The sequence below is a fragment of the Diorhabda sublineata genome, chromosome X (assembly GCF_026230105.1).
Source record: "Diorhabda sublineata isolate icDioSubl1.1 chromosome X, icDioSubl1.1, whole genome shotgun sequence".
In the NCBI taxonomy this organism is placed as follows: domain Eukaryota; kingdom Metazoa; phylum Arthropoda; class Insecta; order Coleoptera; family Chrysomelidae; genus Diorhabda; species Diorhabda sublineata.
In genome coordinates this window covers 33,292,916-33,319,213 of record NC_079485.1, presented here as the reverse complement: position 1 = coordinate 33,319,213, position 26,298 = coordinate 33,292,916, and the positions used below count along the sequence as shown (strand labels likewise).

The window sequence follows — 26,298 nt, the reverse complement described above, 5'->3', positions numbered from 1 at the left end:
ATCAGGGCCCCTTCGAATCCATCGTCCAAAATTTACCTCGAACATAACTGGCCTAATTTTGATAATCTTCATAAAGAATGATATATGAGAAGTATCAAAAACAATTTGTTCAATTATTGGTGCCACAATTAATGTACTCAAAAAATATAGAGGACTTAATTCAAAAAAGTGTTTCTGCTAATATTCTCCAATAAAAAAACCCACTTGTGAATTTCTATCATAATACGTCAAATAACTTTTTTATGTGCACATTTATACTGAGGCAAAAATGAAATACAATTGAGTTGGCTTTGCACCATAATATGTGGTTCAAATTATAAATAAAAATTTTGTTATGAAATCAATTCATTTATGATTTTTATTAAAAAATTACGTATATTCGTTTTTTTAATCATTAATAAAACCCAAAGTAATAATATGGTTATATGTACAATATACCAACTACTATTACTGTAATATAATTTATAAGAAAGTTTCATATTAGCTATACAATTTTAAAATTCTTTTATTTTCGAAAATTCGCGCCACATGATTGGTTACTTTTATTTCGTGCATTAAGCTTATAATGAAGTGAGATGAAAAAGCAGTCGAACAGCGTGAAGAAAAGTAATAGATTGAGTCAATCAAAAACAAAATTTTATTGGATGACTGTACATCACGTACCTCTGCCTTTGACAAAACAAGTATGGTTGGATGTAAGTTTATCGGATGTAAGAGGATAACCTAAAATTTTATATTTTTTATTCGAGAACTGTGTTGTGTTTATAAAATACAATGATTATAAAGTAAAGTGTTGACAGTTTTTACGGTCTGTAAGTGGACAAATATCATCAAAGACAAATTCAATATACCTCTATTAACCAATGTTAACCATCTTTGTTGTATACTATTCATACAATCGATAGCTGAGGGGGGGGAAGTAGGTACCTACATGTTAAAATGAAATGGGTTTACTTCTGCGAGGTCTTATCGTAATAAAAAATAGCTTAAGATCTCACAAAATGTAGGTAATGAGATATTTTTGTATTCTGTTCTTTCGGAAATCAAAACTTTGTTCTGTGTGTTAAATCTAGTGCTATTTAGTTCCTTAATATCGAAACTTTTTATCAGGTAATAAAACTTGCATTCTCGAAAGTTACTTTTCGCGATACATTAGCTAAATTGTCATCTATATTTTTTTATCCAATATCCCAAGTGCTGCAAGTACATGCTCAAACAGTACACATACGCACATTGTTATTTGAAATAACATTTCAGAAGTTATGATGTAAATTTGTGTCAAAATGACTACTAAAGTGGACAAACAAATAAATGGCAATAATGGTATAAAGAGCCACCCCAGCTGCTCTAAAGGTTCTCAAATAAAAAATAATGACCACTACTCTCAGTACAAAGAAGAAACTTTTAAATTTGAAATACCTCCAGAAGCCCCAGTATTTTATCCTACAGAAGAAGAATTTCAGGATCCTCTTGCCTACATAGCAAAAATAAGACCTGTCGCGGAAAATACAGGAATATGTAAAATTAAACCACCATCAGTAAGTACTTCTTCAATTATTATTACAATAATATTAATAGTTTCACCAATTAATAAGTGACATAGCAGACATGTTCTTTTAATTACATCTTACCTAACACCATTTTATACCCTCATATTTTGTTTTATAAATATATAGTAACATATCCAAACAATTCAATTTTTTCTTTCTCTTGTAAAATGCTTAATTTGCAAAATATTCCTTTCATTTTTTCAAAAGTTAGTAATCAAATAATATTGTCCAAATTTGTGTGTGTGTTAAGTACTTACTATTAAATTATCCTTTATCAGCAGAAAATAAGGTAAAATAGTAGATGCTCCAGATATTATTCCATTGTACTTTATCTTTAGAATCTTCCACTATAAATATAATTCATATATGTTTGAGTTATAAATGTTATTGAAAATTTTATACACAATGCTTATCATGATATTAGTGTAGAATAGAAAAATTAGAAGTTACTATTATACTTATTTTAACATATTTTGAAATTATCAGAGCAGTTTGCTTTGTAGGGTGTTCTCTACCAATTCTGATATTACATCCATTAATAAATATCTCCTATTATCCAAAAAAACATGATAAAGTAAAATATAAACCCCACTATATTCAAACAGGTGCTCAATGAAAGAGTCTAAATGATACATAGAATGTTTGAGAAACTCTATATAAGAAAAACCTATAAAATTCTTATAGATGTATTTTTCACTAAATGCCTTATACTCATAAATTCCATCTGACAATTCTCTTTGATTGGTTTTCTGTTTAGAAATAAAATTTGAAGGCTTTATTATAAGCTTCATTCTGTGATTTTTTTTACAGCACTGGCAACCTCCATTCGCAGTTGATGTAGATAAATTAAGATTTACTCCTAGAATCCAACGGCTAAATGAATTAGAAGTAAGTGAATACAGTTATTAAAGCTATGTACTGCCAGTATACTAAATATAATCAAAATCCTCAATTTGTTTATATCTTGTCATTTTTATTCTACTTACATATGAACTTTTCACTGAAATTTTTGACAAAATTGTTTACTAGGGACATAATGAAAAGAAAAGTTGATATTTTTTCAGAATTCAAGTAAGTTTTAATATGTTTTAAATTTTTAGGCAAAAACTAGAGTAAAACTAAACTTTTTAGATCAAATTGCCAAATTCTGGGAATTGCAAGGTTCTTCTCTTAAAATACCTATGGTAGAAAGAAGAGCCTTAGATTTATATACTTTACATAGAGTGGTACAAATAGAAGGTAGGCAATTTATAATATAACTTTTTTTATTTTGTAATACAATTATCTATTTATATTTTAAGGTGGATTTGATAATGTAACAAAAGAGAGAAAATGGTCTAAGATATCTCAAAGAATGGGCTATCAAGCTGGTAAAAGTATAGGAACAATCCTAAAAACCCATTATGAGAGACTTCTGTATCCATTTGATGTCTTCAAAGCTGGAAAGACTTTAGATGTGGTAAGTTTTTGCATCATATATTAAAATTGGGCTAATCATCTATTTTGTTTAGAAACTAGAAGATATTGCTGATGATATCGAGAAAGCAGACAAAGATTACAAACCACACGGCATTGTTAGTCGCATGCAGATCAAGCCACCACCTGAGAAAAATGCCAGGAGATCCAAAAGATTTGATATCAATGATGAAAGCAAGACTGATGTGAGTTTTTTCATACTTTTTTAACCACTAAAGTGTATTCTTTTAATATGTACTCCAAGCTTTCGAATAACTACATATTTTCGAATAACTACATAGTTTTTTTTATTTACTAAAAACAGATGACATTTCAACCTGTTGCAGTCAACATACCAATATATCAAAATATGACTTGACACTGACAATTTGCGTATTTATATTAATCAATAGATTAATAAAAATTAAAGAGGAAAAACTAAGAGAAGAGACCTAAAATCAAATATATATATATATATATATATATATATATATATATATATATATATATAATGAACAAAAGAACTAAGTTCACGAATTGAACAATGCAATTATGAAAATTCTCCCACTTGCAATTATAAGGAGAAGGGTGGGGATAGGGTAGTTGTTGTTCGTTGGTAAGAAGTGATCCATTTGTGTTCTCAATCTTCCTGCTCCACGCGACGAATCACCCCTTTTATTGGTAGATTCCAAGGACTCCATCTGCCTTCTCCTTGGATTTTCATTGAGTAACTAAGAAGTTTAAGCAAAAAAATATAAAATGATTAAAATAAAAATATGCTTACCATCGAGAACACCGTTGACAATAACTCAATCACTTCTGGTCTTAAACTCAATTAGTTATGGCACATTAGTTTTTTATTGGAAACGTGGCAATGAAGCGCCAAAGTGGACTAACTTTGATATATTTTCCGAGCTTTCTAAAACTCATGTATTCATCTTCTGGAAAATAATTAATTAAGATTTTTGATGGCTTTAAGTTGTATAAATTCTTGTAAAAATTTACATCACGTCAAGTATTCGATAGCTCAGAAAATATATTGAAGTTAGTCCACTGTATATATATATATATATATATATATATATATATATATATATATATATATATATATATATATATATATATTAATATTTAATTTATTAATTAATATATTTAATTTCTTAGACCTTTTGATATATGTGAAATATAAAAAAACATAAATTCAATTATAAATATTCAAAATATCTTAGAACAAATTTCTATTCATTAATATCAATATGTTATTTTAGGTCTATTTTAATAGATAACATGCTGTTTTATTGAAATATTTTTTGACATTGATGTTCAATTTTTTGGACTCTAACGTGTGTACTTTTAGAACTTAGCGAACTTAGCACTTAAGATAAGGGAAGAAAAGTCAGAGGAGGATGAAGAAGAAAATAAGGAACTGAGACGCTTACAATTTTATGGAGCTGGTCCAAAAATGGCTGGATATGATGAGAAGAAGGAATCAAAACCAAGACAAAAAACTATTAAATATGATTTTGATCCAGTAAGTCCAAATGTAATTATGATTACTGTTTGTAATGAAATTTTAGGATTGTTATTGGCTTATCTTTTGGTGATGGATTGCATGAAATCATTTGCTGTAATATCCTATGCATTTACTGTAAGAATGACTTATGTCTTGAGTACATAAATAGAAACTTCAATGTTATTGGTGCAGTTTCTTGTAATGTTTTAAATTGTTGTTAAAACATAAAAGTATATTTAAACTTTCACATATTTGCAAATAAATAGTTTTTCAATTGACAGTTGTAATTTTATCATATACGAGGATGTATTGATATGTAGTTAGCTTAAACCAGTTCCATGCATAAACAAATATTGTGTTACCATAGCAACAAACAATAACTTATTAAAAGTGTAAGTGTAAAGTTTGACGTCAAAAAAGTAAACGAGAGTTATGCAATAAATTAAAAGAGAAAAGATATCCACCAAAATTGGAGTATCGAGCCATCATCAAGTACCTGTATTTAAAAGGGCAGATTTACGAAGATATGCTAAATACCCTTGGTGAGCAATATCCTTCGTATGCGACCGTGAAAAATTGGACTGCAAGCTTCAAAAGAGGTAAATTTTCCATTGAACCTGACGACCGATCGGGAAGGCCAGTTTCTGTGTCAGTCCCCGAAAATATCGATGCAGTTCATGACATGATTTTATCAGGGCTTCGAATTGGGCTAAAACGGATATCTGAAGCACTGAATATTTCATACGAACGCGTTTATCTTATATTTCATGTCAAATTGAACACGAAAAAAATTGCTGCAAAATGGATCCCCAAATGTTTGAATGTTGACCAAAAGCGTGCAAAGGTAGAAGCATCGCGTTCGATCTGTGCTTGATTTGAAAACGATGTAGACTTCTTAAACTGAATTGTTACTATGCATGAGACTTGGGTACATTTCTACGATCCAGAAATAAAGCAACAATCGATGGAATGGCGACACTCTAGTTCTCCAAGACCTAAGAAGTTTCGTGTCAAAAATCTGCTAGAAAAGTTCTTGCTTTAGTTTTTTGGGATTGCCATGGAGTAATCATGATTAATTTTTTGGATAAGGGTAGAACAATAACTGAAGATTACTATTCGACATTACTGACCACTCTAAGGGAAAAAATTAAAGGGAAAAGATGCGGAAAGCTATCCAAAGGTGTTTTGTTTTTCCAGGACAACGCCCCTGTATACAAATCTCATGTTGCCATGCAAAAAGTTCGTGATTTAGGGTTTGAATTACTAGAACACCCCCCTTATTCACCAGATTTGGCTTCGTCCGATTATCATCTCTTTCCTCAACTGAAAAAAAGTTTAAAAGGTCGTAAAGTTTCTTCCAACAAGGAGGTAATAAAAGCTGGGGAGGTCTGGTTTGCAGAACAAGAAGAAACATTTTTTAAGGTCTAGAGACGTTGCATGTTGGCTGTAATAAATGTATCCAATTAAGAGAGAATATGTTGAGTAATAAAATATTTTGACATTGAAACTTTGTTTGGTTCTATAGTAGGCTAAGAATTTTTCAATATATTCTCGTACTCTGTATCATATCCTAATTGTAAATAATAATTAATTGTCATGTTGTTAATATTCATTATATTAATTTTCATATCTTATATAGAACGTAGATATTTTTGGCGTAAAATTAAGGATTACTGCCGACAAAAATATTAATTGATTCTTAAAATAAGAGTTTGTTAACTGCTTGTCTGCATGTTTACCTCTTATCCTCCTCGTCTTTCATACATATTGCTGACTGTGCACTGTTTATAATACCTAGGAAAAATATAAAATCAGCAATGTCTTACACGAATAATAATTCTATGAATTTCTTTTGTTTTGACATTTTGCCCTACACTGGGAGCATTTTTGAAAGAATACATTTGATATAACAACAAAACTATGCTTAATTCATGTATACATTAATCAAACAGTTTTAATTGAATTGTAATTGTAATGAATTCTTTTATATCGCTGTCTTATTATTTAGAAAATAGACGAAAAGGTCATCAATAAGATGAAAAAAATGAAACTGCATCAACAAACCATGAAATATGAAAAAACCATATATTCAATTATAAAGATTCGAAATTCTTGTCAGAATCAAATACAAGAAAAAGAGAATTTTCAGAAATGGTTCACTTTCGCAGTAACGAGAAATCTATCAATGATAAAAAAACCTGAATGATTTAAATAAAATTTGTAGATATATTTTGTAAATTTTAATACAACCGTGAATAATTTGATTGAATGCTGCTACATATTTTTGAGATGTAAAACCTAAGGAAAAATAATTTTTTTTTTTTATGTAAAAACAGATTTCTTTTTCGATATTATTTTTATTTTGATATTCATGATGTAGGTGATCTTTTGATTGATATAAATACGCAAATTGTCAGTATCAAGTAATATATTTTGATAAAGACCGCAGCAGGTTTAAATATCATATTTCTACCTGTCTCTTAAAAAACAATTTTTAAATCAGAAGAGACCTAAACCAAGACGATTTAGAAACAAACATATCAATCAAAAGGCCTAAATATATACCTACAAACCCAAGAAATTAGAGAAAAATAAATATATATATATATATATATATATATATATATATATATATATATATATATATATATATTAGATTTCTTCAACCATTTGAGTATAAATTTATTTTTTTTTCTCTAATTTCTTGGGTTCGTACGTTGTTTGCATAAAATAATCAAACTTCAATGAAATATCACAAACAAAAGAAGATACTAGACGATATGGATATTGATGTGTTTTTCAGAAAATACATTGACAACTGTTTAGCGGTAATTCCTAGTAACAAATGGAATACATTCCTTGATAACTTTAATAAATCTAACCCAAGTATCCAATTCACTTTAGAAATTGAAAACAATAACAAAATGAATTTCTTATACATGACACTTATTAAAATCAATAATAAAATAAAAACTAAATATTATACTAAAGAAAAATGGTCTGGAAGATATCTTAATTATAACTCATGCCATCCCAAATCACAAACAAAATAGAGTCGTTATAGGATTAACAGATAGAGCATTAAAATTAACTTCTCCAAAATATCACCGTGAATTAATAAAAAACTCAAAAATATTTTGAAGAATAATCAATATCCAGAAATTCAAATTAACAGAATCATTCGACAACGCACATATAAATTACTCAATAAGAACAATCTAAATCCAACTACACAAATAAATTCATGTAAAGAATGCATATATTGCACTCCCCTATACAAACCAACTATCAGAAAATTCTAAATACATTTTATCGAAACATAACATCAATATAAGTCATAGATCATACAAAACATTATCACCACTATTCACTACATTAAAAAAACAAAACTAAAGATACTAAGAAATCAAATATTCCATACCATTGTCCTAGAAATTATATAGGAATGACTACATAATATTTGGAAAACACAATAAATGGTCATAAATACACCAAAAATGCATCGACTGTTCTACACAAACATTGTCGTAGAACACCCAAAAATGATAAGAAAAAGGGCCTCTGCAATCCAAACTACTTTTGACGTCATCTATGCGAGCGGGATATATATATATATATATATATATATATATATATATATATATATATATATATATATATATATATATATATATATATAAACATACAAAACAAATCTAATATTCCATACCATTGTCATAGAAATGAACATCATGAATTTGATTTTATTAAAACAAAAATCTTAGCTCAGGACACGAACAATCAAAAAAATGATATACATAAAACAAGATAAATGTTTTGTGAATGATAGACAAGATATAAAAAACCTCAGTCAAATTTACCATAATTTGATCAATTAGTTTATTTCATTCTACCTGCTATAATATCGTTTTACTGAAATTTCGAGGTAAATACATTGATTCTAATACTATGTTTTTAATAATGTTAATTATTCTTTTGAAAATGCTCCCAAGGAAGGAGCGAAACGTTAAGTTACACATATCTAACATAAAAATGTGATTTCCATCGAAGTTTGATTATTTTATCCAAACAACCTAGAAAACCAAGAAATTAGGAAGAGAAAAAAAAATCTATATATCTAAATAATCTATATATATATATATATATATATATATATATATATATATATATATATATATATATATATATATATATATATATATATATATATATATATATATATATATATATATATATATATAATTAATGTTAATAAATCCAAAACAATAAAAAATTAATACATAGATCCACTTTATTCAAAGCAATTTTATGAAAAACTCAAATAAAAAACCATACAATTACATATTAATAATACTAAATTTAAGAACAAAACAAAAATTCAAAAATCTCATCTTAAATACTCGGCACTGTGTTTGAAAAGTCCAATAAATTACAAGATATAACTTCTGAATATTTATAATATGGAATGAAAGGTTACAAATATACTAAAAATGCATCGAACAGCTTTACATAAATAAAAACAAAATGAAAAACATGAAATTTATTTTAAAAACTATAAATAATAAAAACTAATCAACTCCAGAAAAATTCATTAAAACTTTACATGGTTGAAGAAGACGAATCAGCAATTCATTGTTCTGTATGTCATATAGTTGTGGCTAAAGCTTTTTACTGCTGTGTCACTGAAAAAGTAGCTATATAATTCATATACTGTAATCTCTTATTTGAATATATTAGATAAAATAGTTTAACACAACTAGATAAAATTGGTTAGCAAGAGATGCAATATCCTTTCAATGGCTAGTGAAACGGTATGCTTGTAGAGTTACAATTATGTATATTTGGTTCGTTTTAAACAAATCTTCAAAATTAATTCAAGTAAAAATATTTTCCAGTTTAAATTATTTGTAGAGAATCATTGATTTCTCATATAAATTTAATTTAATTTTGCTGGTAACTTTTTGATTCAATAATATCAAGTAAGTAATATCATAGTTTATTTCTCTCTCTGTACTTATAATATTGAGAAAAATCGATATATTATAGTAAATTTGTGGTTTTTATATAACATTTTGACAATATGTTGTAAATCATACAGCTATATAAAAGTTTTTTTACAACAGAAATGTGTTTCAGCATTCATCATCCTTTTTATTTAAATAACAGTCAAAGCTTTTTATTTTACAAATTATTAACTATATACTATACAAATAGCATTGTAGCTAGGGTCTTAAAAATATAATTTATTTCTTATAAATTTGTAGCTAAAATATAATTTACTGTCTAATATTGGACAGTAAAACATTTAAGCACGTGTAAAAATGTTTGTATAAATTACCCATTTTCTATAAAGGCAGTATTTGTTTGATTTTAATAAACTAATTGCAGCAGAAAGATACAGCTTTCTTACTGTAACATGAAAACAATATACTATACAACATTAAAATGCTATTAGTACTAGAATAATTGATTTATTGCTTTACTCAATTTTGTATGCAATCAACTAACATTTAGCTTTGATTGATTTTAAAACTGTTTGAACTGTCCTTGAGCTGAAATGTTTTAATATTGTTACAAACATTACAAGATTCAGTACCATATTACAGTATCAATAACTAATCTATATATTTAACAAAAAACTTACAGCTTGCAAAATACGTCTGTCATAATTGCAATCGGGGTGATGCCGAAGAATACATGCTACTTTGTGATGGATGTGATGACAGTTACCACACTTTTTGTTTAATGCCACCTCTCACTGAAATTCCAAAAGGTGATTGGAGGTGTCCAAAATGTGTAGCTGAAGAAGTATCAAAGCCTATGGAAGCCTTTGGATTCGAACAAGCTCAGAGGGAATACACTTTACAACAATTTGGGGAAATGGCAGACCAATTTAAATCGGAATATTTCAATATGCCTGTTCATGTAAGTATATTGGTTTATTTTGATATTCATATACATTCATGGATTTTGATGATTTTTTCATAAAAATTTAATGATACAACGAAAAATATTGAGATAATTTTTTAAAAATACTTTTCATTCGTCTATCAAAATTTTGAAACTAAAGAATAAATTTCTGTGTGATATCTATTTGTCAACTTTTTAAATTTGTTTATTGGCACTATTGTCACTGTCACACAAAAAATAGTAATCACAAATATTCAAGTTATTAAATTGTATGTTAAATGTTAAAATTATAATAATCACAATATTAATATATTTTCAAACATAATTTGTTACCTTGTCAGTAACTTATAATTTGTTAATTGTAAAATATTCCTGGGTTATTTAACCTAAAATATATATTAGAGTGCCTCAAAAACTTTTTCAACCCTTAGCCTTTCAAATATTTCTATTTAAAAGTTGATCTCTCAAGGTCGACTCTAAGGAGTCACTTTTTTATTTTATTTTCCCATTTAATTATCAAGGTATTTTTATACTGAATTTACACATAATTTACTCAATATTATATCCTTTAAGTTAGCAAAACTGCAAATGGTCAATTCGTAGTGGAGGTAGCACACTCATGATAATAGCAAGATAAATTAATATATTGGATTCCATATCAATAATTTTTGAATCTTTATAATATAATTTATGGATTGTTATTATTTCGTGGTTCCTTGATGTAGTTTTATTATTTTATTGTATTAATGACCTTTTAGTCTATTTTCTGAATACTGAGCTGTTTACCCTATGTAGACAGGGGTATTATTACAAGGTATTTGAATAGTTTAGTGAAATAATTGGATAATGTATTATGTCCTTTATGAATTATAATATTATATTTATTGAATTAATTCGATATTTGTTGGGCAAATTCTTGTACATATGGTAAGAAAAATGTTTTATATTTTGATATTTAGTTTCTATTTTGTTTTTTAATTGATTATAGTATCCGTTTATCCTTTTATTGAATATGTTGACTATCATTTTTGCCCGATAATTATTTTATTTCAATGCAGTTTTTGCTTTTTGAATAGCTAAGCAAGTGTTTATTGATTTCAGGTCTCTTCTGATTGAAAATAAATTAGTTTTTAAAACAGGTAAAGAAGTTTTTCGACCTATAATTAATCAATAGATATTAGATCAGATTTTTATTATGGTATCAAGCAAGTTGTCAATGTCAAATCATATAAGAACAAAATAAATCGAAACCTGGAACATTTAAAATTAATTAATAAAAAAACTAATTTTCAATCAGAAGAGACCTATAACCAAGATGGTTGAGCAACAAATATCTTTGAAAGGCTCTGAGATAAAAAATATGGTATTGAATGTTTTTACCCAAAAATCTTTGATTTCTCTTACTTACAATATAATCATTGCCACACTTGATTCAAAACTAAGTTATCGTACCATTTGATTACATTATTTATATTTTTATAATATATTTTCTCATAGTTTATAATTCTACTCAATTCTTTTTTTATACTTCGCTACCATTCAACAAAATATTGTAACTTAACTCAAAAATCAGTCATCACTTTTCATAAATTCTAAATGAGAGACCATGTCCCTAGAGATATGTTATCTAATTGTAGTCCTATATTTTTATTATTTCTTTTGGAATCTTGTCATATTATTATATTTCCATATTTTTTGAATATTGCTTCTAATGTTATTTTCAATACAAAATTATCACCGGTTCTTTTGCAGATGTTTTTTCTTTCCTTTTGATCATATTTGTGTGTAACCATGTAATTTATCCATATGTTTGTTTATTTAACCTTATACCCTGTAACTTTCTCTGCCATCGCAAAAATGATTTTATGTGGTTAAAAATTGTTTATTGGTTGGTAAGATTACTAAAGCATGTCAAATATTTTTGTTTCAGTACAAATTTATTGATTTACTGTTATATATTCAATAACTATAAAATTTTAGATGGTACCAACTGGTACTGTAGAGCGTGAATTCTGGAGAATTGTTTCATCCATTGATGAAGACGTCACTGTAGAGTATGGTGCAGATTTGCATACTATGGATCATGGTTCTGGTTTCCCAACTAAATCATCTACTAACCTCTTTCCAGGAGACAAAGAGTATGCTGATTCTAGTTGGAATTTGAATAATTTACCAGTTTTAGAAGGGTCTGTACTAGGATATATTAATGCTGATATTTCAGGGATGAAGGTAAGCTTACCTACCAATAATACAAATATTTTCTAAAGCTATTTATTCTTTAGGTACCTTGGATGTACGTTGGAATGTGTTTTGCTACATTCTGTTGGCATAATGAAGATCATTGGAGTTATTCAATAAATTACTTGCATTGGGGAGAAGCAAAAACTTGGTATGGAGTTCCAGGCAGTAAAGCTGAATCTTTTGAGGAAACTATGAAGTCAGCGGCACCAGAACTATTTCATTCCCAGCCTGATCTACTTCATCAGCTGGTCACTATAATGAACCCTAATATTTTGATGAATGCAGGAGTGCCTGTTTACAGAACTGATCAGAATGCTGGAGAATTTGTTGTCACATTTCCTAGAGCTTACCATGCTGGATTTAACCAAGGGTTGGTATCAATATTTTTTTACAAGTGTTCCTTTGTGAAATCACACATATTTGTTGCAGATACAATTTTGCTGAAGCTGTCAACTTTGCTCCTGCAGATTGGTTAAGAATGGGACGAGAATGTGTTTTACATTATTCTCACTTGAGGAGATACTGCGTTTTCTCACATGACGAACTTGTTTGCAAAATGGCTTTGGATCCTGAAAAATTAGACTTAACAATTGCAGCTGCTACTTATCAAGACATGTTGGTCATGGTTGACACAGAAAAGAGGTTGAGGAAAACTTTACTAGATTGGGTAAGTAGATATTGTTATTTAATTGCTGTAGTTTTACATAATGTATTTTCTAGGGTGTCACAAATGCTGAAAGAGAAGCTTTTGAACTTCTCCCTGATGATGAGCGACAATGTGAAGTTTGTAAAACTACATGTTTTTTATCTGCAATGACTTGTAAATGTTCAACTGATATTTTAGTTTGCCTGCGGCATTATAAGAATCTGTGTGAATGTTCTCCTCAGAATAGAACTCTGAGGTACAGATACACTCTAGATGAACTGCCCGTTATGCTGAAAGCTTTGAAATTGAAAGCTGAATCCTTTGATCACTGGGTGTCTAGAGTGAAGGATGCGTTAGATCCAAAAACTCCGAAGACTCTGAATTTAACTGACCTTAAAGAATTACTTAGTGAGGCTGATGGTAAAAAATTCCCTAAATGTGATTTACTTCAGACATTAACTAGCGCTGTAGAGGATGCTGAAAAGTGTGCAAGTGTTATACACCAGCTAGATTTGAATAAAATGCGTACCCGAACTAGAAATTCTAATGATACAAAATACAAGTTGACTGTCGAAGAACTCACTTTGTTCTGTGAAGAAATTGATAGTCTTGCTTGTATTTTAGAAGAAGCTAAAAGCATTAGGGAATTATTGCAACAAACAAAAAAATTTGAAGAAATGAGTGAAAAGTTTTTGGCCTTATCTCTCTCAGAATGCTCCATACCTGAATTGGAAGCTTGTCATTCCCATGGTAGTGGGCTGTGCATAGAACTTCCAAATCTGAGACTTGTAGCTACAAGACTAAAACAGTGCCAATGGATGCAAAATGTAGATAATTATAAGAGTAAAACAGATGTTATGGGATTAGATGCAATCAGAAATTTTATTCAAGAAGGAACTTCTTTACCCCCTCATCCTGAATTAGAAGAAGAATTGTCCAATTTACAAGGAATTTTACAAACCAGTGAAGAATGGGAAGAACAAGCAGCCGAAATCCTTAAGTCTGAAGATAATAACGTCTTGATTCAAGTAGACAAACTCTTGAAAGAAGCTTCCAAAATATCTTGTTTCTTACCTACAGAAGGTCATTTATTTGACTCTATGAAAAAAGCTAGGGATTGGTTAAGATTGCTAGAAGAAATGAATTCTGCAGAGTATTATCCATATTTTAGTGCAATGGAAGAATTAATAAAGAAAGGAAGATCATTAGCTTTGCATTTAATAGAGGTGGATAGAATGAATGATTATTTAGTTCTTGCCACGGGATGGAAAGAAAGAACAAGTAGAGCATTTCTAAGAAAAAATTCCGCTTGCACTCTGATGGAAGCTTTATCTCCAAGAATATCCATATCTAACGGTATTAATAAAACAAACAAAAAAAGTAAAATCAGTGAAGAAGATCATTCGAGTATATCTCTAACCAATGCAATGGATCCTGCAGCTGTAGTCGCTGTATTTAAAGATGCTGAGGATACAGAGATGGCTTTACTTAAAAAACTCAGAGCCACCAATATGGCTAAAAGCTTGGATCCTAGCTCTAACAGTACTTTCTGTATTTGTGGAAGAGGAGTATATGGTATTATGATGCAATGTGAATTATGCAAAGATTGGTTTCATTCAACTTGCACACAACTTCCAAAATTATCCACCACAAAGTTCAAAGGAAATTTTGCATCTGTTGCTCTTCACATGGGTTTTAAAGACTGTAAATTTCTATGTCCAAATTGTCAACGTACAAAGCGTCCTCGATTGGACATAATTTTAGGACTACTTATGTCTTTACAAAAATTATATGTTAGAGTACCTGAAGGTGAAGCCTTGCAATGTCTTACAGAACGCGCTATGAATTGGCAAGATAGAGCCAGGCAACTCTTACAGCATACTGAATTAGAAATAGCTAAAAGTAAGCTGGCTATGTTCAGCCAAAAATACAATGAAGCAGCTGCGAGACAAAGGACTGAAAAAATTATATCTACCGAACTCAAACGAGCTTCAAAAAATCCTGAATTGCACCAAAGAGTGCAAGAAATCACTCCTTACAGCGGTGTTATTACTGAAGATGGTATAACTTGTGATAGTGGAATCAATGATTCTGATGATGCATCCAGAGATTCACGAGAATCCGACGATCGAATGGGTGAACATGCATATTCATTACATTTGCCTAAGCTTGGAGATGAAGATTATTCCCTTCTTCTGAATACAGATATCAGAAAACAATTAGAAGAATTGCTTACTGAAGGAGACTTGTTGGAGGTTTCGTTAGATGAGACTTTTGCTTTATGGAAGTTATTGCAAGCATCACGTGATCCTGTAAAAGAACCAATATTTATTGATTTTGATGTAAGTACTTCTCTCTCAATCTGTATTATTTTTACATTTTGTAGAAATCTTTACAATAGTTGATATTTTTGTTCTTCTGAAAAGTTATGAGAAAAATTGAGCGCCTGATTTAATGTATCATGAATCACCTTTGTACTAATGTCTTGTATTTTGATAATATTTGAAAAAAAATTGGTACTTATTTTCCATTGTATAAGCAATTTATAGCTGGGTGTCTACTAGGGTGGAACTTGAAAACCAAGTCTCGAATATTGTTTTGTAATAATGAAAATTGTGTTCCTTTTTTTCATCCATATAACAAAAATAGTTTTGTTTTAATTTTAAAATAAAGTCTAGTGGTGCCACAGTGCCCTTAATTACTGAAAATAACTCAAATTGGTTATCATTTACAGTCTTCAAAAGCTTAATTTTATCAAAGATCAGTGAGGCGAAAGATGATTGTATTCGGTTTCATGGATATCAAAACTAGAAGAAACAACGCAAGCTTGAAAGGCATGAAAAAGAACTGAAGAAATAAAAAATTGGACAGAAGACATTGCATCTTTTATCGATTCGTCATCGTCATCTGTACAAGACCTTTGCAGCAACGTCAATGATCCTGAAAGTGAATATTCTTCATATTATAGCAATGAACCAACTACGAAAGCTTCGACTACAACTTTCACTAGAAAATGGGCAAAAAGGTTGAATTTTCCTGTCTTCATTATCGCAGTTGAACTAACAGAGACAAATGTCGCCTTGAAAGTCATCAAACAAATTAAAGGTTATCAATAGGATGACGTTGAGAAGACAAAGAAGTTGAACTTAAGAAAAAGAGATGAGAGAGACAAATTAATTCCAGAAGGCTTATATTTTGATAGCAGAAAAGACAGTATTATGATTACTGAAATAAATAAAAATAAAGTTTATACAAAAATAGTGAGAGAAAAACATGTAGTCCTAGTACAAGAGCCAGGGTGAAAATATATTGATCATCATTTCCCTACATCAACCTTAGCTAATTGTATAGCAAATTAAATTTTGTAGTATTTTAGAAATCATGATATTGACCTTTCCCATTTAAAAGTTATAGAGTGCGACGGAACCATTGTAAAATATACAAATGTTAGAAACTAGGCTGGGAAGACCCTTGCAATGAATAATTTGTCTACTGCGTGCAAATGAACTTTGGGCACTTTCAATATCTTGATGTACAAACTACGGGTCTTACAGGATTTTGTGGCCCAATAGGCAAAAAGTTGAGTATTGCGAAGAACTTCCAAGTGCTAATTATGAAAAATTTTGATTGAATTTGAAGAATTTGATTGAGAAGACTTAAGTGCTGATCAGAAGTACTTATTTGAAATTTGTCAAGCAGTATCAACCGAAGACTTGGCAAAAAGAAAGCCAGGAGAAGTTGCTCATTCTCGCTGGTTGACGACTGCAAATAGAATTTTATGTCTCGTGTGAAACTTCTTCACGAAATCTTCAAGCTCTTACCGAATTCGTTATTAAGGTTTATAATCGAATGTGGTTCACCATCAAAGTAAAACCTTGCAAGAATGTACTATTCATTTGTGGGAAATTATCAAACATACTAGGTACCTTGAAAAACAGTATAGAGACGTCGTAAATCCAGTTATTCAATGAAATGCGTTTTTTCCAGCCCAGGAAATATTATTCTAGCAATGGTAACTGACTCTAGGAAATACTTGGGCTCAGAAGGATCATGGCGTCTAGATCAAGACCTAATGAAATTGTTAGGTGCTTTGAAGTATCTTGTCTTAATTTTGATGCATCTGAATGTATAGATTTAGTAAATTGAAATGGTTGCAAATGCCCTAAACCCCCAATCTAGTCACGATTGACCGATGAAGAAATTAAGAAAGTGGTTCAGACCGGAGATGCCACAAATATTCTACATTTCTCTGTTAGTCACAAGCGGTGGAGGAATGTTTTAAAATGGTCACCAAAACCACATCAGCTGTATCAGAGTATGAAGCTAGAGATAGTTTTATTTTGGGAAACGTAGAACCACGAAATATTATGCCAAAGTTGAAAACCAAAAAGGTTTCCAAGCCGGTAATTTAGACATCTAAGATATGTTTTTTGAAGGGTGAAAGGTGGGTATAAGTTGATATACAGTCGTGGTGACTTCTGGGTAATATTTCCCTTAATACAAGCAAATATGAGCTAAGAGCTGTGTTTTTTAAGTTTTGGCATTTTTTTGATAAGTTATCAAATATTGACGCCTTTGCGGCACCCGAAGTAGAATTGAAAATTCTTTAAAGTACTAGTTTAGACAATAAAAATATTCAGTTATATCTCTATTACAAGTCAAAACAAAAAATTTGATTGTTTATTCATTTTAAATTTCCTTGTCCGTTTTCTTATACAATTAGTTTTTGTTAGAGCGAATTGTAATCCGGTCGATTTACACCATAATTCTATATTTAGTTTATTGATGGTTTGTTGTAAATAGTTTTGAATGGATGTCAAGTTCTTTCCTTTGGAAAATACAACTATGTCATCAGCATATAGTTTACCTTTGACAAGTGGCAGGCATTGATCTAGTATGTCGTTAATAGTTATCAGAAAAAGTGTAGTGCTTATTATTGATCCTTGTGGTGAACCATTCACTTGTACTTTTTTTTAAGGTAACATTGTCCAATCGCACATGAGAGCTGCGATTCGCAGGAAATTTGAAATGAATTTTAGCATATTACCTCTACTATTCCAGTTAAGTTAAGTAATTTCCATGTGATATTAAAAAACAATAGAAAGATTCCAACACAAAATTGTTTATTCGCGAATGCTTCACGTATTTCTAATTCCAAGTTGATTAAGTTATCTGTAGGGGATCTGTTTTCTCTGAAACCGCTTTGTTGTGGAATAAGGAGTTTTTTTGTTTGTAAGAACAATCGCAGTCTCTTATTGACCATTTTCTCTAAAACCTTGGATATTGTGCTGGTTATGGACATTGGGCAGTATGATTCTGGGGATGTTCGAGACTTATTTGGTTTAAGAAGATTAAAACTATAGCTTCAAACAAAGTTGAAGAAAATAATTTATTGATCCAAATAAAATTATGGAACTTCAGAAGTAAGGTTTTTCCACTTTCTGGTAGGTGTAAATTCTGCTAATGAAAAGGGAACGTTAAGGTTATCAATTTCTTGTCTTTCGTTTTCCGACGGTTCCCCATCTTTTGTATTTTAATTTTGTCCATGTAATTTTCCTTGCTCGAATTGGATTCGTATTGGTATGTCTACATTTTTACTATTTCTTGTGTATCGCTTATTATTTTATCATTTTTGCCAGACCGTACTTGTTATTGATATGTTAAGGGATGATATTAATTATTTCCAAGAATCTTTCCTGATTTTTTAAGAGTCTACCTTGCTTCGGCTCTGCATTTTTAATATTCTGTTATATTTTCATCGGTTCTGCGTTTATTAATAATTCTGTAGCCATAATTTTTTTATCTACGTACAATGCAGCTCCTCCGCTGGCTACATTTTAGTTTTAGTCTGTTTTTATAGAAACGTGCGTATTTACGTATAAATTGAATATGTGGTTTGGATTTTTAAAATTTGTTGCCTGTAAGCAAATACTAGATGCATGTATTTCTGTCATATGGTTAACCTTTTCAAAATGGGTATAGAACCTATTGAAGTAGAGATACGAATGTTATTATTCTTGAGACGAATTTGCGGAAGAATCGGAATCTTCTTCCAATAATGATTTTATTTTTGTGGGGTGGATATTTGAATGGCTAGCTTGCAATCTTGTGCTATTAGTTTTCATTAATTTATTTGTGTGACATGGATGTGATTTGGTGAGAAACTGTAGTAATGTGTGCGAGTCATCTGTGTACGATTTTGTTATGTCTTATCTTTGGATCCTTGACTGGTTTCAAAAATGTCGAAGTTCAGCAGTCGAATTTCGTTTTCTAAGTATTTTGTTATAGGTTCTAGTAATTTTGCGAGGTTAATGCTGTCTTTCTTATAGGTCTTAATTCTTTTGACTAATTGGAGGATGTTTGAAGTTAATTGACCTTCAAGGTTATACGTGGATGTGTTTGTGGTTGAAAGTGGAGTTAACTAGTGAGAGATAAAGCTGAAGCATTTGTTTCAGTTTCTGGAGATATTTGAGTTGGTATATGGGCTATAGTTATAGCTTTATCTGAAGTAGACGATGCTATAGGTGACAATTGTTGCACTAGGTTAGTCACTGAATTTTGGGATGTGGCGTGTTAAGAGAGGGTGTTCGGTGTTTGGTTGGGAGTACTTTGAGTAAAGCTGGTAGTTGTATTGGTTGAACATGTTGAACATTTTTCTTTTATGGTTATATGCCCAATTTCTTTAATAAATTTGTCTACTAATGCTTTTGATGATAAATACCATGCACATTCTACAATTTGATATGCGAATATTATATCCTTCGGCCTTACGTGCTTACTTAATACTTCAAAATAGTCATTGAGGGAATGTTCGTAGAATAACTCTACAATATCGAATATAATAGTTTCGTGTCTATATGGAGGTAGGATGCTGCGTTGTTGACTGGTTTGCTTTTGAATACTAGATTCAAAACAGACAAGGCCTTCAAAAAATATTTTACTTTGGATCGAAAACTGGCCCTGTTCAACGGATATGGTATATGGAATATAATTAATTGCCACATGTGCTCTTTTAAATTAAAATATTTAATTTAGTCTAGGGTCTAGTTTTATAGTGAATATAAATGAAATGATACATCATGTGTTTCCCATATAATAAATCCACCCAATATATCAAAATATTAGCATGAATGATGTAGGCAGACCACACTTTTCCATTCAATAGTTTCATTTCAGTTTCAAATTGTGACATTTGGCAATATAATTTTAAATTCTTTGACTGAATATGTGGACTAAATAAACTTCATTGGTACCTGTTTAGGCTCATATGAAGAACACTGCCAAAAAAAGAGGTCGTAAGAGGCTTTCAGAAGAATCGGATTCCAAGAAAGTGTCAAAAACTGCAAAAGTAGATCAAGAGAAAAAAATTCGAGGTCGTAAGGTGAAAACTAACAAGGAAGGTGGTAAAAAACGAGCATATAAAAAACGTGTTGGGAGGTGTCAGTCTACAGCTTCAGATAGTGACGATGATGACGCCGACGAAAGCTGCGCTGCAAACGGTTGCCAAAAGCCTACCGGCCAAAATGTTGATTGGGTTCAGTGTGATGGAGGCTGTGAACAATGGTTCCATATGGCCTGTGTTGGACTTTCAGCTGAAGACATTAATGAAGATGAAGATTACATCTGCATCACCTGTTCTAAAACCACTACCTACGAAAATTTGGGTAGTCGTTCTAGTAGTCCCAGATCTCCTGATTCTACACAACCTTCCACTTCAAAAGATGCTTCATAGTGCAAAGTGTTGGACAATCACTCTTTTGCAAATGCAACACTAGACAAAGTGAGAAAGTATTTTAGTAGATTATATATACACAGTTCAGTTGTGATAATTTAATGATAAGGATTGTAAAATATTTTTATTGTATCACTTTCTGTATATTTTTGTCTATTTGTCTATTTATCCTCATTTATATTAAGTTTCATTGTAAATACTTCAAAATCATAACCTGAAATAAGTATCAATTATAAAGGAAAAAGTAAATTGGAATTTCCTGCACACATTATTTGGATTTTTTAGTTAACAGCATCAGAGTAAATTAAAAGTATTTTCAACAACCATATAAAATGTACATCTAATACAGTCTGAGATAATTTAAAAAATAAAAAACGAGATGCAAGTGTCTTGAGGCATTATTTCGTCATAGATCTCATTTTATGTTGAAAATTATATGTGTGATGAAGTACAGTGATGAACTTTCCAATTATTTTTAGACCCAAATAAATTAATGTATGTAAATTGCCATCTTTAGTACTCAAATCTTCTCCTTTTTGCTTAACTATATCAATTTTTAGAGAATTCCTTCATATTTTTATCCTAAACTCTATAATTGTTTATTTATTTGATAATAAGTATACTTATTATCAAATTCTCACTATCTGCAAAATCTATCACAAACTTGAATTTTTATCATGTCAATATAGTTTCTATTGCCCATTCAGTTGGTTGCAGATGTTGTAGATTATACCATTTGTTATAAAGTTTTTCAAATAATAGTTACACAGAATTCTTAAACTAGTGGAGAATATTGGGAAAATATTTAAAATGTTGACAAAATAGGATAGTTGAAAGAGACATTACACTTATCTCACAATTGTGTTTATTCATATCTGAGTTCGACAATTCACCTGAATGGTATTCGTAAAATAAATACTATAATAACAACCCAATAGGTTTAATATTACCTAACCTCAACAAATTTTTTTTCGTCTTGTTTATTTTATCTTTTACGAATCTATATAAAAAGGGGTTATTTCTTAGTAATAGATACATTAACTTATGTGTTTGTTTTAATTACCTTACCTACCCTTTTCTTGTATTTTGAAAATTCAATAATGTGAAATCACACAGTCATCATTACTTTTACATGCATTCTTCAATATTTTCTTACATATATTGTGGTATGGTAATCACATTGGAACTAATGGGATAACTATTACAATTAACAAAAGTAATTTTATATTGTAACTAACTTAAAAATCCAAACAATATTCCAATTCCATTTTTTTAGTATTGAAGCTATCCTTCATAATCCCTTGTTTAAATTTGAAATAGGTTTGATTTTTTATACTTCACTCTGCATATAATAAATAATTTGAACAAATTGGTAACATTAATGCCTTTAAATACTTTTATTTTGAGAAATTTGCTTATATTTATTTTATTATTTGGTCCCTGTAAAAATCTGTCATATTACTTTATTCATTATATCGCTAGTTTTGCAAAAATTTCTTATATATCAGGACTATGTACACTACAGTTTTTAAAATCGATATATTTTACTTTGCTTCAGATTGATAATAATCTATTTTGATTCTACGTATCATTGATGTCTTTTAGACTAGTACACTGGAATACAAAATTTGTTTACTAAAGATCAAACCATACTTTTATGTATAGTTTTCTTGTTGAATGTGAAGTCATTTCTCCTGTATAATTACAATATTTCCCCATATATTTGTATGCAAATAAATTTCTCTATAACAATATTGAGCAAATATATTTACTTGCTATATTGCTTCTCACTTACTTCATTCAGTAAAAAATTTGTTAAATTGAAACAAAACTCTCATTTGATATACTTTAGTGGGACCAGACTTTATTCTGTAAGTGTGTTTTTTAAATGTAGATATTATTTTAATAGCTCTTCTAGAACTAGATTTGATTTGCCCTTGATATCATTTAATTTATCAAATTGATGAAGACATCCGTTTCCTGATACTTTTTAATGTACATTATGTTGTAGCGACAAATTTTTTTTTCCAGACAATAAATAAATAAAATTTTTCTAGGCAGATATTTCATTATTATAAATCATTTAGAATCAAAATAAATTGTTGAAATGTTTTCAGAGCTTATCATATTATTCATTGTTTCATTATAATCGTTTCTACAAGGTATAAACCAAAGAAAATATGAACTTTTAGTATGTGTTTACGAAAAGAACTTTGTGAAAATAAGTATACATAAGTCTATTTTTAGTTCCAAACATTTATCGAATGCCCGTCTCAAAGCTAGTACAATAATTTGGTTGTTATGGAATAATAGTTGTAGCTAGTTACATGTTTGGTTCTGGTAATAATACGTGTCAAAAATTTCAGCATGTTACCAAATGCCAATAACTCTTCATTTCCAATATATTGATTTATAAATCCGACTTTTGAAGTATAAAATGAAATGGATGGATTAAAGCACCACATATAAAAATATTTTTTGTTCACTATAAGATCTATTATTTTTGTATTCTATTTCTAAGTGTATGTTGTTTACGATATGTATATATTTCTTAATTTCCTTAGATATGTTTATGTTTCTAAATATTCTTGATGATCTTAGGTCTCTTCTGTTTTAAAATTAGTTTTTTTTTTGATAATTTTTTTAAATGAAATATAAAAATTCACGTTTTGACTTTTTTTAAGTCTTTATGAAAGACGAAAAATTATCCAAAAAACTAATTTTGGAACGGAAGAGACCTAAAATCAAGAATATTCAGATACATTTATATATGTACCGTTCATTGTAATAGTGAATTACCTCCTTGTATTTAAATTTCGAGAAACAAAAGGTTTTGCTAATTGACGTGTATTAAAAAAAACACAAATATTTGTTCAGTGTTATATATATATATATATATATATATATATATATATATATATATATATATATATATATATAATTGTTAAGGACAAATCAAAGATTATATTAGCAGATAGTAACTTAAAAAAAACTTTTTTAATAGAAGAAAAAACATTTTTCTTTTCTGGAGTTACTTCACTGTTAATGTGACATAGTCAAACATAATGTCATTTCGTTTAGTATTTTAATCGTATATTATTTCGTGATCAGATGAACGCTCATCAGCGTTATGTGTGTTTGATCGAATTGGAATATCTACTGGCAGATTTTTGTAAAATTGGTGGTGTATACGGAATATACGGTAGAAGATCGAGCATATCCTTTTTCTTAGCGTTAGTAATAGGTCTTTTTGATTGATATTGTGGGTCTTGTTGAATATTGAACAAGTAGGCAGGTCATCCTTACTGCTTTTTAGATAGATCTACTCTATAGAATGGCGTATCAGGGTTAAACGTCTCTTTAAATAGAAATTGTAAGGCATTATTTCTTTTAAACCTCGGCCAGCTGAAGTCGTAACCGCAAGTTGTTTTTTTTTATTGGTTATAGATTTTTCTAAGGCCGCAGTGCTTATAAAGTTGGAATTTTTATTTCGGTAACAACAAAGTAAGGTTCTTTGCGCTTAGCATTTTTTATATCCATCCATTGTTCCGAGCTGTAAATTTGTGCATGACGGCGACTTGCACTCTCAATGATCCCAAATTCCCCATCATTACGTAAATAAGAATGCCCTGACACTAAAAACTTGTGGTCTATTGTGTTAGGTATGCTATGTATTATAGCGATACTATTGCCCGGGTTTTGTACCAGCTTTAAAAGTGAAAGTGTGGTCTTTATATTTCGATTTTGTCCAGTGCAAGAATCAATACATGATTGTGATTTTTTAGAGCCACGTAAGTTTTTAAGTGTTTGACGAGACAGACTGCAATGTCTTGAGAACCACGCCTACCTTCTACCTCATTCCAGACGTTCAGGTATCCTGTTTTATTATTAAAACAATGTATTCCAAATTATATAAATATAGATTTCTTTTATAGTATGCCACCGATGTAGTTAATTTTGGATATGCTAAAACTTTTTGCAAATCAAATGTAAGTATGTATGCCTCATTAGTCTTTTTCGCATCAATTTTTAGGTTTTCCCTAGCCGAATCTGCTTTTCTTTGGTGTAGTTCCTTTTGAACATCAAACTCTTTCTTTGCGTTTTCGTCGTCAGTTCCGTTTATTTTAAAATTCAAGTCTTGCATGTATCCTGCCGCGGCGATTTAAAATGCAGTTTGAACTTGGTGTTGAAAACTTTATTATTTATTAGTATTTATATTTTTTAGGTTCAGTCATTTCAGTCCCACATTTTTCTTTATGGAGATCGTACATCTTTTGGATAGTTAACACAAGATTTAAAAACTTTCGGTTAGGATTATTTTTTCGGGTGTAATGACTTTGGTATGCTGGAAAACTTTAGATGTGAGCTATGATGTCAAAATCATCAAGTTTTCGAGAACTACTAGTAGTGCCTCGATTATCCTTAGAATGAGAGACGTCGCTTTTTGACAGGCATCGATATAATCTTCCATCACTAATTTGGAACGTCTTTAAAAAATATTTCTCACATACTAAGTGTGTCTTGATATTGGACTTAAGAAAATACTTGAAAGATACGTTTTCATCAGAGCTTGTGCTCGTATCTGTTTCTGAAACAAATACAAAAATCTTAGAACGAAAGAACAAAAAGTATAGAAATTACTTATTATATAAATTATATTCGTATAATTTATATTTTGTTCATAAAGCTAATAAACTTTAACTACGTCACGACATTTTGAGGTTATAAAAATAATGAATCAATTTATTACTTATCAGATCCTGTTCGATGTTTTTCAGAATTAGGCTGGTATTCAGATCCGGAATCACTAAAATCTTCTATGTTCGACATAATGCTATTATAATACTACGAAAAAACTTATTTTTCAAATACTTAAGAAAACTATCACGAATTGTTGAACATATGTCACAATATAAGTGAAATAACTCCGGACTTACTTCATTATAAAAGTGACTTGTGGCTTACTTCACTGTTAAAGTGAGTAATAAATAAAATATGTTCCTTGACGAAACATAACAGAATAAGTAGAGTTGCTTCACTTTTATACTGAAAGATGTGATTAATTGAGAACCTATTATGCAATAAAATATGAATTAGAAAATTATGGAGTTACCACTTTTACGATGACACACACACACACACACACATATATATATATATATATATATATATATATATATATATATATATATATATATATATATATATATATATATATATATATATATATATTAAAACTTCTTGAGCCCTG

At 29.6% G+C, this 26,298-nt stretch overlaps 1 protein-coding gene across 5 annotated transcripts; it reads left to right on the top strand.

The window, feature by feature from the left end:
- The first annotated feature begins 667 nt into the window (after window positions 1-667).
- On the top strand, window positions 668-25,881 carry LOC130450924 (lysine-specific demethylase 5). Of its 5 annotated transcripts, none has more exons than XM_056789647.1 (13): window positions 668-812; window positions 1,258-1,538; window positions 2,361-2,438; window positions 2,651-2,789; window positions 2,852-3,009; window positions 3,062-3,211; window positions 4,363-4,548; window positions 10,165-10,443; window positions 12,409-12,657; window positions 12,711-13,039; window positions 13,099-13,336; window positions 13,390-15,657; window positions 20,577-25,881. In XM_056789647.1, the coding sequence occupies exons 2-13, from the start codon at window positions 1,284-1,286 to the stop codon at window positions 21,045-21,047; spliced, it is 4,800 nt and encodes a 1,599-aa protein (XP_056645625.1). In that variant the 5' UTR covers window positions 668-812; window positions 1,258-1,283; the 3' UTR covers window positions 21,048-25,881. The 5 variants fall into 5 exon arrangements, with proteins under 5 accessions (XP_056645625.1, XP_056645627.1, XP_056645626.1 ...); XM_056789649.1 differs by having other exon boundaries at window positions 674-1,007; window positions 4,363-4,536; XM_056789648.1 differs by having other exon boundaries at window positions 682-1,110; window positions 4,363-4,536.
- The last annotated feature ends 417 nt before the right edge of the window (window positions 25,882-26,298 follow it).